The sequence below is a fragment of the Emys orbicularis genome, chromosome 19, assembly GCF_028017835.1.
Source record: "Emys orbicularis isolate rEmyOrb1 chromosome 19, rEmyOrb1.hap1, whole genome shotgun sequence".
Classification (NCBI taxonomy): Eukaryota; Metazoa; Chordata; order Testudines; family Emydidae; genus Emys; species Emys orbicularis.
Window position 1 is genome coordinate 16,562,802 of NC_088701.1, and position 17,846 is coordinate 16,580,647.

At 48.0% G+C, this 17,846-nt stretch overlaps 1 protein-coding gene across 7 annotated transcripts in view; it reads left to right on the forward strand.

Annotated features, from left to right (window-relative positions):
- The first annotated feature begins 12,025 nt into the window (after positions 1–12,025).
- The window catches only part of LOC135891695 (gametocyte-specific factor 1-like), a 43,397-nt gene continuing 37,576 nt past the window's right edge, over positions 12,026–17,846 (forward strand). For 3 of the 7 annotated variants that reach the window (XM_065419319.1, XM_065419320.1, XM_065419323.1), the window contains exons 1-5: positions 12,026–12,107; positions 13,418–13,518; positions 14,900–15,026; positions 16,398–16,484; positions 16,944–17,007. In XM_065419319.1, the coding sequence (XP_065275391.1) occupies positions 12,053–12,107; positions 13,418–13,518; positions 14,900–15,026; positions 16,398–16,484; positions 16,944–17,007 (434 nt within the window). In that variant the 5' untranslated portion in view covers positions 12,026–12,052. Of the gene's footprint in view, positions 12,108–12,841; positions 13,014–13,417; positions 13,519–14,899; positions 15,027–16,397; positions 16,485–16,943; positions 17,008–17,846 lie in introns of those variants that run through there. The other 4 variants (XM_065419321.1, XM_065419324.1, XM_065419322.1 and 1 more) reach the window with 4 other exon arrangements.

A 17,846-nucleotide genomic window follows, 5' to 3' on the forward strand; every position in this document is an offset into this window, starting at 1 on the left:
ATGTCCTGCTATTGGCCATGGGGGGCCTGCCCCATGGGCATGTGGGGAGGTCACTGATGTCCTGCTATTGGCCAAGGTAATACAACAGGAGACCCTGCCCTCGGGAGTGTGGTGGCTCGTTGCCAGGTGGAAGGTGCTGTGTGATGTCTGTCACACTGGACTCCCCCCCCCAGCCCAGCTCTCTGGGGCGGCCCAGCCAGAGCTGCCTTCCCAGCATGCTCAGCGTGGAGCGATATGAACTGCACTTGACGACATGGGACCGGCACCTCTGGGGAGCTCTAACACCAGAGCCAGGCTGGGCATGGGGGAGGGGGAGCCCACCTTGGGACCTGGGGCTGTGGGGCAGGGCAGGGGCTGCCTCTTTCCCTGGGCTGGGGGGGGAGGGGAGATGGCCTAGCTCACTCCACCCAGAGATGTCCCATCCTCCCAGGCTCTACACACAATCAGTTTGGGTTTGTGCCCTGCTTCTTCACAGTCTGCCCAAGATCGGAAGAGAGACAAGGTGGGTGAGGTAAGATCTTTTATTGGACCAACTTCTCTTGGTAAGAGAAAGTTATTACCCCGCTTGTGAGCCACTCCAGACAGCTTGACAAATCTAATCCTAGAAATGTAGGGCTGGAAGGGACCTCAAGAGGTCATCTAGTCCTTCCCCCATGCAGAGGCAGGATTAACCTAAATCATCCCTGACAGGTGATTGTCTAACCTGTTTTTAAAATCCTCCAATGACCATTTCCCTAGGTAACCTGTTTCAGTGCTTAACTAGCTTTATGGTCAGAGTTTTTCCAACCTCAGTTTCCCCTACTGCAAGCTAAGCTCATTACATCTTGTCTTGCCCTTGGTGGACATGGAGAGCCATTGATCACCATCCTCTTTAACAACCTTTTACATATTTGAAGACTTATCATGTCCCACCTCAGTGTTCTCTTTGCCTTTGTTTCATACCTTTCCTCCAAGGATCTGAAAATTCTTCAGACTCTAGTGAATGGCCTACCATTCTCCCCGAGTGGTACAGGAGACTGAGTATCCCATTTTACAGAAGGGTAGACATACAGCGAGGCCAGGTGTGTTTTTAACACAAAGACCTCATGAGACAGTAGTCATGCTGAGCTGCCCGGCACTGTGCTGTAATCACTGGACAAACACTCCCAGCATGTGGCAGAAAGAAATGTCTTGATGATGAATTAAATTTGAACAGCGTCCTAGTTCCATATTTAAACACGATTCTTCTTGAAGGTCTTAGCACTTGTTTATCATTTGCATTTTTAAATTACTGGAGCAGCAGGTGTCATGGAGTGAGATTGAATATTTTGAAACCCAGTGATGCAAAAAGAGGAAGATTACCATGCGTAGAGCAGCGGGCCCCTGTAATTTTATTTTGACCCAAAACTGTCAGGTTTCTTTTCTCCAGCTTTAGGTTTTATCGAATTGCAATGTGTATCAGAGTCTAAATGCAGAACAGCAGAGAGCAAATCTCTTTATGTCAAGGCCAGTTCTTTGTTCATAGCATTTGTCTAGCTCTTGAGGTGTGATGCCTTTGGAAGCTCAAATCAAGGTCAGAAACCAACCAGGATAACCAATTTCACTTGTGTTAGGCTGGCAATTGCAAAACAAATGCAGGATTAGCTGGTTTAAACTGGCAATTTTTTTTAAAGCTCTACCAAGATTTGTTTCATTGTTTCCTTGTCCTCCACTGTCAGCATCCATCTGTTGTCTTGTCCTTCGATTGGAAGCTTTTGGGGGCAGGGACTGTCTTTCTGTTCTGGCTTTGTTCAGCGGCTAGAACAGTGGGGTCCTGATTCATGCCTAACACTCCTGGGCACACCTGCAATACACTCAAATACTAATATGATTGATTGTATCGCTGTAGTGCCTAGGAGCTCTAGTCTTGGAGCAGGAGCCCATAGTGCTAGGCGCTGTACAAACACAGAACAAAAAGATGGCCCCTGCCCCACAGAGCTTCCAATCTGGGAAGTTGGCAGTTCTAGGTCCTAAGCGTTTTGACAGGGGCTGGATCACTTGGTGATTACCTGTTCTATTTATTCCTGCTGGGGCACCTGGCATTGGCCACTGTCAGAAGACAGGATACTGGGCTAAGTGGACCTTTGGTCTGACCCAGTATGGCTGTTCTTATGTTAAAAATTAAGTGGGGAACTCAATGAAAACGAGACACTGCATCTAACTCAACTGATTTCAAAGGTGCTAAACTTGATCATGCCAGTACAAGTGTGATCAGAATCAGGTCCAATATTTTAACCTCTACTGAAAGTCAAAGCTAACGTCACTCGTTTCTGGGCTGTTGAACACTCATCGGGCTTGTTTGCCGAGTGCACAACGGAGCAGATTTGTCAGGCACCGGCACCGCCGCTTTGAGACAGCCATTACTGAATGTAATGAAGCCTGACATTGGTGGGTTTGTTTAGGAGGCCCTATATCTCCTTCTACAGAAATTCCAATCTGTTCGGGATCGGAACAAATAACATTTATGGGTCAGCGAAGCTCAGTATGAACAATTTCACTGCGATTATCGCAGCTTACAGACTGAAGATGGAACGTCAGTGTTTAGATGCGTCTGATGGAGACATGGGGAAGATGCTCCATGCACAGCCTGCATGGAAGGGGTTGTAATAAGCCAGCAGACAGCAGTTTGGGAACTTTACATTTTCCACGGCAACTTTAAACAAAGCTACAGGAGACATGAGCAGAGCCAGCGGAAAGCAACTAATTTGCATCAAATGAACCAAACTGCAGGAACTATTGTCTTCAAAGTGCTTTTGACTCTGAAAAGAGAGACTGTCTAAATTCCATCAAGGGGGCCCATGTCCATCATCTCTCTGAGATGCCATAGTAAATATGCTCACCTTGCAAGCAAGCAGAGGTTTTCTTCTACTCACCCTGCAAACTAATGCCAGGATCAAAGAGTTAAGCTGGGCTTTTGTCCTCATGCATCATTGCCTGTAATAACTGTTCTGTGGGTCAATTTAAATGACACATGCACTTAGTTGGCACAGTAGTAACGGATTAAGATTATGAGCAATCAGAACATAAAAACGGCCATACTGGGTCAGACCAATGGTCCATCTAGTCCAGTATCCTGTCTTCTGACAGGGGCCAATACCCGGTGCTTCAGAGGGACTGAACAGAACAGGTAATCATCAAATGATCCATCCCCTGTCGCTCATTCCCAGCTTCTGGCAAACAGAGGCTAGGGACACTACAGAGCATGGTTTTGCATCCCTGCTCATCCTGACTAATAGCCATTCATGAATTTATCTAGTTCTTTTTTAAACCGTGTTATAGTCTTGGCCTTCACAACATCCTCTGGCAAGGAATTCCACAGGTTGACTGTGCATTGTGTGAAGAAATACTTCCTTTTGTTTGTTTTAAAGCTGCTGCCTATTAATTTCATTTGGTGACCCCTAGTTCTTGGGTTATGAGAAGGATTAAATAACACTTCCTTATTTACTTTCTCCACATCAGTCATGATTTTATAGACCTCTATCATATCCCCCCTTAGTCGTCTCTTTTCCAAGCTGAAAAGTCCCAGTCTTATTAATCTCTCCTTATATGGAAGTCATTCCATACCCCTAATCATTTTTGTTGCCCTTTTTTGTACCTTTTTCATTTCCAATATATCGTTTTTGAGATGGGGCGAATCCATCTGCACACAGTATGCAAGATACGGATGTACTATGGATTTATATAGAGGCAATATGATATTCATTCTGTTAATGTTGCATTTGTTTAATCACTATACAGTGCCTAGCACAACAGATCCTTGTCCATGACTAGGGCTCCTGGGCACTGTGCTAAGACAAATAAATAATAACAATGATGATGCAGAATAGACCCAAGCTCTCCCTCCTGTACCTGGGCTGGCTCTGCAGAGTTAAGAGGAGCAAAATGCAACAAATCCTCCCCCTTCTCATTTTTGTCACTACAGTCACAGCTCTGATTCCAACACACACACACAGCAGGCCAGCTAAGGAGATGCCATTTTTAGACAGTCATGTTTCAGAGCAAAAGCACGTCATGGTACTGAAGTGACCTCTTCCAGAGGCCCCAGCATGTGCCGGGCAGCTTAGTCTAAGCAGGGCAGCCCATAGCTCATGAGCATACGCCCCTCCCTACTTGACCACACTCCCAGCATACATAGGGTTGCCAGACGGAACACCCGGTCGAAAAGGGACCCTGGCAGTTACAGTCAGCACCGCCAACCGGGCTGTTAAAAGTCCAGTCGGCAGTGCTGCAAGTCTAAAGCAGGCTAGTCCCTACATGTCCTGGCACTGCGCTGTGCCCCAGAAGTGACCAGCAGGTCCGGCTCCTAGGCAGGGGGGCCACGGGGCTCCGTGCGCTGACCCCACCCCGAGCACCAGCTCCACACTCCAATTGGTCGGGAACTACGGCCAATGGGAGCTGGTGGGGCAGTGCCTGCATGTGAGAGCAGCGCACAGGGAGTCCTGGCCCCCCGCCTAAGAGCTGGACATGCTGCTGGCCACTTCCCAGGTGCAGCGCAGAGCCAGGACAGGCAGGCAGCCTGCCTTAGCCCCGCTGCGCCACTGACTGGGAGCCGCCTGATGTAAGCCTGTGCCCCAAGCCCCAAGCCCCAACCCCCTGCCCCAGCCCTGAGCACCACCCACAAACCCAGAGCCCCCTCCTGCCCCCCAAACCCCTCATCCCTGGCCCCACCCCAGAGCCTGCACCGCCATCTGGAGCCCTCACACCCTCTGCACCCCAACCCCTTGCCTCAAGATGCAGCCCCCTCCCACATGCTGAATCCCTCGGCCCCACTCCCCAGCCTGGAGCCCCCTCCTACACCCCAAACCCCTCATCCCTAGCCCCACCCCAGCCAGAACCCTCACTCCCTCCTGCACCCCAACTCCCTGCCCCAGCCTGGAGCCCCCTCCCACACCCTAAACCCGTCATTTCTGGCTCCACCCTGGAGCCTGCACCCCCAGTTAGAGCTCTCACCCCCTCCTGCACCCCAACCCCCTGCCGCAGCTCAGTGAAAGTGAGTGAGGGTGGGGAAGAGCGAGCCACCAAGGGAGGGGGAATGTACTGAGTGGGGGGGGCGGGGTCTCAGGGAAGGGGCAGGGCTAGGGTGTGTGGTTTTGTGTGATTAGAAAATTGGCAACCCTAAGCATACACAGCTCCCTGGCCCTCAAACTGCACTCCGAGAATGCACTGCTCCCCCCTCAGCTGCTGTCCCACCATACACTGCTCCACCTCTTAGCCATGTTCCCAGCATACACTGCTCCCCCCTCAGCTGCTGTCCCAGCATACACTGCTCCACCTCTTAGCCATGTTCCCAGCATGCACTGTTCCTCCCCCTCAGCTGCTGTCCCAGCATACACTGCTCCACCTCTTAGCCATGTTCCCAGCATGCACTGCCCCAATTCAGGGTGCAGTCCCATCATGCACTGCTCTCCCATCCAGGCTGTATTGCATCCCCTGCTGCCACTGCTGTCCCAGCATGCACCGTGACCCCTTAGCCACACTCCCACCCTGCACCCGGCCCTCCCAACACGCCCTGCTCCATTCCAAACCCAAACCCAGTGGGCGCTACTAACCCCAGCGCAGAGTGACCCGGCACCTCCCTCACAGCCCGCCCCTCCCTGCGCTGCCCGGCTAGCCCCACCCCTTCAGCTGGGAGGGGTGACTTGAGCAGCCTCGTTATGGTGCCCGAAAGGGGGTGTGGGGGTTAGAGCCTCGTTGTGGTCTCGCGCCGGCAGAGGGAGGAGTTTCGCAGTGGCTGCTCCGGAGCTCAAGGAGCCGCCTTCGCAGTAAGGCCACGCGCTGCTTCGGCGCAAAGTCTGCTGGGTAACGGCTCGCGCCTGGTTCCCCTCAGCACGGCCGGGCCCAGGCCGCGGGGCGTAGCTTCCCCCCCCCACTTCCTCAGGTGCCCCCGGCTGGGTCGGGGGAGACGCGGGCCAGGTCGTTGGGGGAGCTCGTCTCTCTCGTTAGATGCCGGTGGTTGGGGGACCGCCCCGCTTGTCCCCCCCGTGGGCGGGGCTGGGCTAGGGCCCTGCTGCTGCTGGCTCCGGGGCTGACACCGGCTGCCGAGCCCCTGCCTGGTCCTGGCTGTGCGGGGCGCTGCGAGCCTGCGCCCTGCCGGGGGCCGGTGGGATCGTGTTGCCCAGCACCCCGGCTTGCGGTGTGAGTGCCCAGGTCACTGGCTGCCCACGGCTCAGCCTCGCACTGCGCTGCCCCGGGCCCCAGGCTATGGTCTGTGCCCCCTTCAGTGTCCTTTGGCTGTGACATGCCCCCCGTAGTGCGCTGGGGGCAGGTGGAGAAGGACATACCAGTGCCCTCGCTGGGGTGTCCTAGGTCAGACCGTGCCAGTTTGTCAAAGGCACCTCCGAAATTATTGGTGCTGGTCAGATCTGCAGTTCACCCTTGAGAGAGGGATCCGCAGCTGACACACTTGACCTGTGTGCACCAATTTTATTAGGCATCTCATTTTGGCTTTTTTTTTTTAAGCCACAACCATATTTTCTGGTGGGCAACCAAATCTGCAGTCCTTTAAATTCTGTCTTATTTAGATTTATAATCTTGTGGGGAAGGATTTTTTAGATGACTGATGCATTCAAATTGTATGAATTGCTGTGAAGACTGGAGAGAATCTAACTCTTTGCCAATTTTTTTTTTTTAACCAAAGCATTAGCAACAAAGTTCTTCATACAGATCATGAGCCACAAGGTAGGTGTAAAAGTATTGACCTGTCAGGCAGGTGGAGGGGCTCAGGGATGGAGCACTAAAGTGTGTATAAGAAAAGATAGCTGAGCTCCCAAAATACATGGCTTAATTTTTCTTGGGATCTGGTTCTTTTAACCCTCTTAAATGTATTGGGCAAAGAGGATGTTTCAGACAAAAATCTTAGGTTTCCTCCAAGATGCTAAAATCCATTCTCTGTGGAGCAGAAGAATATGAGGTTCCCGGTACCCTATGTTATACGTGGGCCACCAAGAGTATGCTTGTATCCTATGCGTACATAGCATAGATGTAAAGTCTACTGGCTGCTGTCGTGCAGTTGATCTTTGACCCTTAGTAGTTGTGATGGATAAATTGAAATAACTTTCAAGTTATTTCCAGTGCCTGGAAGTTGAAGCTAGAAAAATTCAGAATGGAAATAAGGTTTATTTTTAACAGTGAGGGTAATTAACCATCGGAAAAATTACCAACCGTTGTGGTAGATTCTCCATCAAATTTTTGAAATCAAGATTGGATGTCTTTACTTTGAAACCTTTCTAAAGAATCTGCTCTAGGTCAAACGGGAATTAATTCAGGGCAGTCCTATGCCTTGTGTTATACAGAAAGTCAGCCTAGATCAGTAGTTTTCAACTTTTTTTCATTTGCGGACTCTTAAAAAATTTCAAATGGAGGTGCAGGACCCCTTTGGAAATCCTAGACATAGTCTGTGGACCCCTAGGAGTCTGCGGATCACAGGTTGAAAACTACTCCTAGATTATCATAACTGTCTCTTCTGGCCTTAGAAATCTGTCAATCTCCTCATTTTTGGTCTATAGAGTAGATATTTTGAGGAGGGGAGTAACACTCAGAGACTGGCTCAAAGGGTCCTCCAGCGAAACTTCAGTCAGTGTTCTTTCAGCGTCAGTAAAACGGATTTAGAAGACAACTATGGTAAGTGTTTCTTTGCTGGCTTGTAACATTCATGCAGGGGCCTGGACTAGATGACCTCTGGGGGTCCCTTCCAGTCCTACAATTCTATGATCCTATTCATGGTTCCTGCAAAGATACAGTGAGAGACAGCTTAGATCTTTGAAAGTATTAAAGTATCTTAAACTTGGTTAAAGGAGGGAGTGGCTTGTAGGGAAGTAACTTTCCACTCTAGGCATTAAGTTTGGTGGATATATGCGTCTGTGTATTAGAGCAGAGGTTCACAAATTCTTTCATTCTGGGACCCAAAATCAGGTGCAGTGGTCTTCTTGCAGTTCAAAACCACACAAACTTTAGAGACAATAAAGGATGATGTGGATCAATATCACAGCAAGAAACCATACCTAGGTTTTGCAAAGTGGGTGTGAGACTGCTTGGGTAATATGTAGTTGCTGGGTGGGTGACTGGGTGTACTGAGACAAATGCTTCTAGGCAGCATATTAGGTGCAACACGCAACACCATGCCCCAACCTTTGTGAGCCAGGAAGGCTGGAGTGGGGGCGTAACTCAGCTGTGTGTGGTTCATTTTATTTATTTAGCGTATGCAATCTGGCCAACCACAGTGTTCTTATCAGTAATGTTCAGCCATGAAGGCCTCTAGGAAGTTGTCATTTTGCAGTCCTCCACTGTGTGGTCATGGTTTGTGGGTTTCCACATTGACCTAGTGGCCTACATCACGTCCCCCAGCTGCAGCATGTCTGCGGTCTGGAGAAATGGACGATCCAACTAGCAGATCAGATTTGCTGTGTGTGGTACAAACTGGTTACAAAACTACAGTCACGTCTGGTGCAGACAGGGCCTAAATCAGATTCCTGGGGATCATTCCAGTAAAGTGACTGTTCTTATTAAGGCCCTCTCCATGCCACAATTCATAATTGACTTTATTACCAGTGGCTGGCTCCAAAATGTGTTTGGCTACAGACGCAACATGGTTAATATCCTGTTAGTACTAGGCTGTCAAACGATTAAACAGTTTAATCGCACGATTAAACTATAATAGAATACCATTTATTTAAATATTTGTGGATGTTTTCTACATTTTCAAATATATTTATTTCAATTACAACACAGAATACACAGTGTACAGTGCTCACTTATATTTATTTTTTATTACAAAATGTTTACACTGTAAAAAAACCAAAAGAAATAGTATTTTTCAATTCATGTAATAGAAATAATATAGTGCAATCCCTTTATCATGAAAGTTGAACTTACAAATGTAGAATTATGTACAAAAAAAATTGCATTCTAAAACAAAACAATGTAAAACTTTAGAGCCTACAAGTACAGTCAGTCTTACTTCTTGTTGAGTCAATTGCTAAGATAAACAAGTTTGTTTACATTTGCAGGAGAAAATGCTGCCCACTTCTTGTTTACAATGTCACCTGAAAGTGAGAACAGGCGTTCACATGGCACTATTGTAGCCAGCGTCGCAAGGTATTTACATGCCAGATGCACTAAAGATTCATATGTCCCTTCATGCTTCAATCACCATTCCAGAGGACGTGTCCATGCTGATGACAAGTTCGGCTCAATAACGATCCAAAGCAGTGTGGCCCAACGCATGTTCACTTTCATAATCTAAGTCAGATGCCACCAGCAGAAGGTTGATTTTCTTTTTTGGTGGTTCGGGTTCTGTAGTTTACACATTGGAGTATTGTTCTTTTAAGACTTCTGAAAGCATGCTCCACACCTCATCCCTCTCAGATTTTTGGAAGGCACTTCAGATTCTTAAACCTTGGGTCGAGTGCTGTAGCTATCTTTAGAAATCTCACATTTGTACCTTCTTTGCATTTTGTCAAATCTGTAATTAAAAAGTGTTCTTAAAATGAATGTGTGTTGGGTCATCATCCTAGACTGCTATAACATGAAATATATGACAAAATGTGGGTAAAACAGAGAAGGAGACATACAATTCTCCCCCAAGGAGTTCAGTCTCAAATTGTTTAACACATTATTTTTTTAACATGTCATCAGCATGGAAGCATGACCTCTGGAATGGTGGCTGAAGCGTGAAGGGGCATATGAATGTTTAGCATATCTGGCATGTAAATACCTTGCGATGCTGGCTACAAATGTGCCATACGAACTCCTGTTCTGACTTTCAGGTGACATTGTAAATAAGAAGCGGGCAGCAGTATCTCCCATAAATGTAAACAAACTTGTTTCTCTTAGCGATTGGTTGAACAAGAAGTAGGACTGAGGGGACTTGTGGGCTCTAAAGTTTTACATTGTTTTGTTTTTGAGTGCAGTCATGTAACACAAATCTAAATTTGTAAGTTGCACTTTCACAATAAAGAGATTGCACTACACTATTTGTATGAGGTGAATTGAAAAATACTATTTATCATTTTTACGGTGCAAATATTTGTAATAAAAACAGTAGTGAGCACTGTACCTTTTGTATTCTGTTGTAATTGAAATCAATATATTTGAAAATGTAGAAAACATCCAAAAATATTTATTAACGCATGAGTTAATTGTGATTAATATACTGCCCTAGTTAGTACCATGGTCAGGTAAGGGAGCTGCCCTCTTCAGAGGCCTAGCCTGGCATATGGCGCTGGTTTGATGCATTGGGGACTCCTCCCCCCCCCTTCCCCCCCAGTAATTCATGGGTGCACTGGCTTGGTGCTCTGGAACCATTGAATGAAGTTCAGGGCTTGTCTACACTACCACTTCAGTTAATGTCATTTGTCGGTCACGGATGTGAAAAAGCCACCCCCCTGAGCAGCGCACCACCTGAGCTGTCCACACCAGTGCTGAGTCAGTGGGGGACACTCTCCTGCTGTCGTAGCTTCCGCCTCTTGCTGAGGTGGAGTAATTATGCTGACGGGAGAGCGCTCTCCGGTTAGCGTAGTGCGTTTTCACCAGACTCACTACAGCAGCGCAGTAATGTAGACTAGCCCTCAGACAAGACCCTCTTGTAGTGTGACTACCCCTCGGGGCGCACACTCACTAGGACAAGCCTCCTGGGCTTCAGCTCCTCCTGGGTCTGATCTCTGAGCATTCAGCATCCCTGTTTCACGCCGTAAGCTCCCTGCGAGTCCACCTGACTAGAACACCTGGGGAAACCTTACACACACCCCAAAGGGGCCATGCACCCCCGACTTCGCCAGTCAGGAGCGACTCTCAGCCAGCGGTGTCAAACAGAAGGGTTTATTAGTCATCTGAAACACAGCATAGAGCAGAATCTTGTTAGCACAAAAAGCAGGAAGTTAAAGCAAAGTCCATCTTGAGGAGACCCAGAGCCCTGGGCTCTCCCCCTGAGTCCCAAACCAGGAGACTGACCAGCTTCCAGCAGCTCACTCTGTCACACCCAGTTGCCCCTCCTCCATCCTGTATGCTGTTGCCCAGGCAAACAGGTCACCTGGCCTCTACCTCTTTGTTCTCTAATTCCTCCGACTGGCTCTTGCAGAGGATGGGCCCTAGCCATCAGTTGCCAGGATACAGAATGTCCAACCATTGTCTGGGCCCAGGTAGCTAGATGGCACTTGTACCTTCCCTCTTGGGGTATCTGCAAAGCTCTCACACCCTTATCCCACCGCCTAGATACTTGTGCAACACATAGGGAAAACTGAGGCGCACACAGTATTCATACAAACGTTGACAATTCCCACTTTGTCACAAGTAGTCATTTGTCCCAATTACCTGTGTAAGTCTTTGTCAATGGCCTGTCCCTCTGATCTCCCTGCTTAGAAAGGCTGCAAGCTGGTCCCTGGTATCAAAAAGGTTGAAAATCACTGATTTATGTAATCAATCTGGCCCGTCCCCCTTACTTCCAGCTCCCTAGAAAATACCCCACAGTCTGCTGTGCCTTGTTCCTTTGTGTGCATGCCCTCTGTAGACTGATACAAATGTGGGTCAATAGCTTGGGAGGTGTGAGGGGAGACACATTTGTGATGGCAAGAAAGCTGCTGCACGAACACAGACTGAATCCTGAAGAAGAGGTCTGTGTATGCTTGAAAGCTTGTGTCACTCGCTATCGGAAGTTGGTCCTCACCTACCTTATCCCCTCTATGTAACTTTTAAGTGATTAAGGTGACTCGTGCCTCTCTCTGAGTCGTAGTGTGGATTAGGAGGGAACATTTTCAAAAAGTGCCTGTGACTTAGGCCCTCACTATGTTCAGTGGGTGTGGGGCTCTTAAACACCTGTAGGGTGACCAGACGGCCCGATTTTATGGGGACTGTCCCGATATTTGCTTGTTTGTCCCACTGGACAAACAAGCAATTTTGCCCTCACTGGAGGGCTCTCGCCCCCCCACCCCCGACTCCACCCCCTCCATCCCCCATTGGCTCCCTCCCCAAATCCCCGCCCTGGCCCCGCCTCTTCCCCAACCACGTGACATTCCTCCTCCCTCCCAGACTTGTTGCTGTAATGGAGGCAAGCCTGGAGGGAGCGGGTGGTGGCCGGCTTCCACTTCCTGGAGCCGGTGAGTAGGGGCACGGGGCGGGCAGGGGGGCCGCTCCCCCAGGAGGGCGACGGGGGGGCTCCGGACCCCGGCAGGGGAGAGCGGCTCGGGGCCGCACGAGTGGCCGTGTAAAGTTTATCGGCTCGGGGTGGACCCCGGCCGGCTCCTCGCCCCTGTAGGGGGGTAGCGTCCACCCCTCCCCCCTCGTCCTGGCTCCTCAGCTGAGCCCCCCCCCCCTGTCGCCCTCCTGGGGGAGCAGCCCCCTTGCCAGCCCCCCCGCCAGCCCGGTGCCCGTACTCACCAGCTCCAGGAACCGGAAGCCGACCACCACCTGCTCCCTCCAGGCTTGTGCCGGCATTCCAGCTGCAAGCCTGGGAGGGAGGGAGGAGGAATGCCGCTCAGCTGAGGAGCGGGGGGGAGGGAGGGACTCGGTTCCTTACCTGGCCTGCGGCGGCCGGCGACACGTGCTGGCGCGGGGCGGGGCTGCTACCCCCCTACAGGGGCGAGGAGCTGGCCGGGGTCCCCCCCCAAGCCAATAAACTTTACGTGCCCACTCGCGCGGCCCTGAGCCGCTCTCCCCCGCCGCTGCCAGGGTCCGGAGCCCCGCGCCTCTAGCTCCAGCGGCTCCTTCCCCGCGGGGCGGTGGGACGTGCCGGGGCCCTGAGGGGGGGCGGGGTCGCAGCGCGGCCAGGGCCTGCTAATTACCCCGGCACCTGCAAAACGGCTTTTTTTTCTTTTACTTTTTTTTTTTTTTTGCTCCCTCTCCCCCCCCCGTCCCAATATTTCCTGTCCGTGATCTGGTCACCCTAAGCACCTGCCAACCTCTGCACTTTACAGGGCCAAGTGCACTGTAGTGCAAATTGCAGCCTTAACTCCAGACATGTTTGATTTTTCTTACTCCAGCAGAGATTGCCTTTGAGCATGAAGGTAAATGCAAAAGGATTTACTTCAGAATGCCGTGCTTCTGCTGACCCTTAGCATGTCACTACTATACCACTAGCTAATTTGGTAGCTTCAAGGGTTTTTATAGTAATGTGTTTATTTCCAGCTCACTCTTCTGCATAAGTTACTCGTTGATATATACTGGCCACTCTGCACTACTGACTGCACTTTCCTCATTTTTAATTTAATATTCCACTCACCAAAAGACCAAAGTGAATTTGGTTGGGTGTACACGATGAGTGCCAACTTAGCAATTTTACATTTTTGTCTAGGCTATTAAAAGTTGATGGCTTAACCCCATTAGAGGAAACGTCCAGTACCTAGTATGTTTCCACACTTGTTAATTGTGTTGTTGATGTTCTTAGATCTTTTTATTCCTTCTCTTCCAGTTGATGCTTTGGATCCAGAGAAGTTAATACAATGTCCATATGATAAATCTCATCAAATCAGGGCCTGTCGGTTTCCCTATCATCTTATAAAGTGCAGGAAGGTAGGACAGGATGTTAAGGTCTCTAATGCACTTGGGAAATCATATTTTTGTACATGCTAATGCATGGTGAGCTCAGTATGCTGTGTTGCCTTTTGCTAGAAGGATGCATTCACTTGCTATTAGGCTGGAAGAAGCCGTCTTTATATCTCTGTCATCCATTTACCACTTAATATGAACTGGATGCTTTTATTTAGTAATGCACTTCAGATCAGTGCATTTACCCCGAAGAAAGGTGATACAGGTTCTTCAGAATACCTAGGTCAGTGACGGGATCCTATTCTCTTCCAGCTGTTCACTCATGGGACAGGGTATTTACTTCCCACTTCAGGCCATGGAGCAAATGCAGCCAGCGTTGTATGGATGCCTTCTGGCTGGCCAAAGCCGAAATGATCTGATGTTGCAGCTAATTCTTGACTTTGCAATCAAGAGCAGTGCAGCTGCTAAGACATCTATTTTTATATTGCTAATAACTCTATTCAGTGTACGTCTGTCTGAAACTTTCTCTCTTCTCAGGCTTCTATTCTGGGCTAGAATGCTATATATTTACTAGGAGAAGCTGCTCCTTTCTTTTGTCCTCTCAGGCAGTATCATGTTTTAACTTCTCCAGTGCTAGTGTATATTAGTTGTACTGGTATAACTGCATCCACCTGTTAAGATGATGTACCGGTATAACTGTATTGGTTAGGAATCACACCCCTAGCCAACATAGCTATAGTAATATAAAAGCCATGCAGAGCAGGCCTGAGCAGTGTGTGGTGTTCTTCTCTGTCGTCTTGCTCTTTTCTAAGGGTAAAGTTTCTTCTTTCAGTGGGGGATAGTAGTGCTCTTCTTTACCTCTACTGGCAAAGTGCTCCCAATATAGATGTGGCCTCAGCTGGAACATGGAGTAACTTCCCTCCTGTTTCAGGAGGGTTAAATTAACGGCAAAGACTTAAGCTCTAGCGCAGGCAGGAACTTGTTCTCTAGTCTGTCGCTCACTTAATTTAAACATAAAGTGGCTGAATTATTTAGGGTTTCAAGGCACTTACTCCCCGTATAGGCTTTTTAGGGCAATTTCATCTGTGCATCGAACCATGCCAGTGATGACACTGCAACAGTTTCACTGTGTTTGTTCTGGGGCTGATCTTCAATCAGATAAATTCAGGGTGTTGTTTAAATGTAAAAATGAACAAACATAGCCTGTATCATAAAGGATGCATATGCTTTGCTGTTTCTACACTGCATTTGTGCTCAGGACCTGAGCTGAGTTTTGGCTTTCCTTGTTTACATTTTTTCAACCTATTTCAGGATGCAGATTGCACAAACCCTTCACTAGTGACTAGAAAACACAAGGGTTAGGATGAATTCAGTGAGATAACACGTACTTTTTCTGTTTCTCTAGAACCACCCTGATATTGCAAAGGAGCTAGCCACATGCCCCTTTAATGCCCGCCATCTGGTTCCCAGAGATGAGATCAGCCATCATATATCAAGCTGTGATGACAAAAGCTGCATTGAGCAAGACATTGGTGAGAAAATATTAGATTCCTTTGGCTCTGTAAAGTCACTTCTGGAACTCTTGGGCTAACAGCGTTCTAACTTAATTTTTGCTGTTAAAGATTGTTTTAATACTCTATTATTCCATAAGCAACCTTTTACTTGTAGTGCTATGTGATACAGAAACAGCAGGAGCCCTTGGAGACTTGAGTTTCATTCATTCTGTGTCCATGCAAATTCTCCTAAGCATCTGAGAGGCAACTGGCTTGCATTACCTGTGTTATCTGCCAGAGATTTTAGCATTAAAATGGGAACTGTACATTGTGCCATAAACTGTGTGTGTTGAAATGAGATCTAGTTGGTAATCTGGACCGCTTAGAGCGGAAAGATAGTGGCCATGAGAGAGGTGAGTCTCCAATGCAGATCTGACCTGGTAGTGACCAAAAATCTGTATAGTCTGTCTAGTGGCATGTGTGAAATAAATTGGTCTCAGTCCAGTTCTTAATGGACAAGTGTCTAGATCATAACAATCCTCACTTCTGTTACATCCTACTTGACTATCTTAGCAGAAAAGCCATGACTGGGCCAGGGAGGCTGAATAACTTTCCCAATTGAAGGTGGGTTCCTCCAGTTCAGAGTGGGGCAAGTTGGGGAGGGGATTATGGGGAAGCTTTCCTACCACTGCCCATGCTGTCGGCTCTGACAAGGAGTTCATTGTCCAGGTCTGTCACCCCAGCACCTAAATCACTTGGTTATGGGGGTTGTGTTCCAATTTCTCTCCCCACTGATGTCTATGTGGCTATCACTACACTGGAAAACGTACCTGTTCTCTGGCAAAAGTAGAGTTGTACTGAAGCTAGCAATGATGTGCATGTTAATGTAGATGGGGCTTAGAGCATGATAGTAGTGAAAAAACCCTGAGCAGATTTTTGTGACATGACAATAGAAACACACCTGAACCCTCTCCCAATGCGTATGTTGAAGCAGCTGCACCATTGCTGAAAAATGTGTGCAGAATTGTTTAGCTTTAGAAAAGGCTTAAAACAGGGATTGGCAAATGGGGGACTGCAGCCACCCTGCCAGATCATTTGATTTGGCCTGCCAACCATTCTGTGTTGTAGCAAACCTTTCAGAGTTAGGCAATATATAGCCTCTTAAGGTATGGGCCACCAAAGGGTTCTCGTGGATTTTCTGTCCCTTTGCTACCTTCAAGGTGCCCATCCCTGGCCTAAAGAGTTTTGCTCCTAAGACTAGGGGAGTACTGATCAGCTTCCAGTGTGTGCTGCTCCTCTCCAAAGCCTAGAGCTATTCTGCAGCTAGGTCAAAACATGATTAATGTCCCTAAAATAGGATTGTATTTTATCCAAAAAGATTTTCTCACTAAGAATCTTCTTTGCTTTAAGTGAGTCAGTCGAATAACTGCTACAGAGAGAAAATGAACACTGTCAGCATGTGGCAGCCGCCCCCATGTGACGAAGACTGGGATAAAGGTGAGGAAGCAGGTTGACATAGGGTGGCTGTCAGCCCCTGCTATTCCCTTCTTCTTGCCCCCAAAGAAGTGACATGGACTAAGAGAGAGGTCCCATAGATCCTTCTGCACAGATCATGTGTTGGGACACCCAATTATACTGTCCCTGAACAAATTAAGTTCTCCTGCTTCACAGGCTCTACCACATGCCTGCTATTCTCTACAAAACATCTGTTGTTTTCCATGTAGTCTGTTGCCCCATCTGTGCTTTGATGAAAGTGGAAATTAATTATAACCTTTACACTTTATATTTCTCAATGAAATGTTTGCTTTGCTGTCACTTACGCCAAGCCTTGGCTCAATTCTCATTCCGTTTTGTAAACCTAGCAGCGTCTCTGCCATATTTCTCATTTTATGTTGCTATGACGCTTGCAGAAGTTACTCAGTACTGAGCCACAGTGATGTCTGTTTCCTTTGGCAGAGATCCAGGAGCAATCAAATTCTACGTTCGTTTGGGGCACGTTCAATAGTGGCATAAACAACAGGTAACCAAAGGTGTATTTCTTGTGACCGTGCTTTCCATAGAAGATGTGCTTTCAAACTACTTTTAATTCATGCTGCTGTGTTGATGGGCAGATGCAATTTACTTTATGAATCCTATTTTTGGGGTGATGGTGGGGGAGTTCCCACTGGCATGAATCAACATTCCTATGCCTCTGGGTCAGTGTTTCCTGTCTCCTTTTAGTTGCAGATCCATATGAGAGTACAAGAACATACTATTGCTACCAGATAATGGTTACTCCTCTAGTTCTACTGTAGTACTATTAGTGCTGATGGTCCTGGATTCAATCCCCACTGGTTATATATCTGTTGGGGGGTTAAACACTAAACTGTTATGCTGGGCTTGATAGAAATGCGGACTGATGTCAGCCCTTAGGCAATTTAGGCTTAAACTTCTGACCGCTAATCTAATTTCTCATGAGCTGCTGCAAGTAACTTTTAACAGCCAGGAGATTTTGCAGGCAGTTAGAGCCCTGAGTCAGAAATAATTATTTTATTTGTGAAGTGTAATCACAATGCAAGGTTGGAAAATGAAGCATACTGTGTCTGGTCATTATCTCTGTCTCACCCCTGAACAACCAAATCATTGTACTATGCCTTACCTGTCTAATCAGAGGTCATCACGGTATGGCCTTCGACAGCCCGTAACAGTGACATAGAATCATAGGACTGAAAGGGACCTCGAGAGGTCATCTAGTCCAGTCCCCTGCACCCACGGTAGGACTAAGTATTATCTAGACAAGTGCTTTTCAAACTGTGGGTCATGACCCAGAACTGGGTCACGGAATGGAAGGCACTGGGTTGCAGCGGCTTTGGTCAGCTC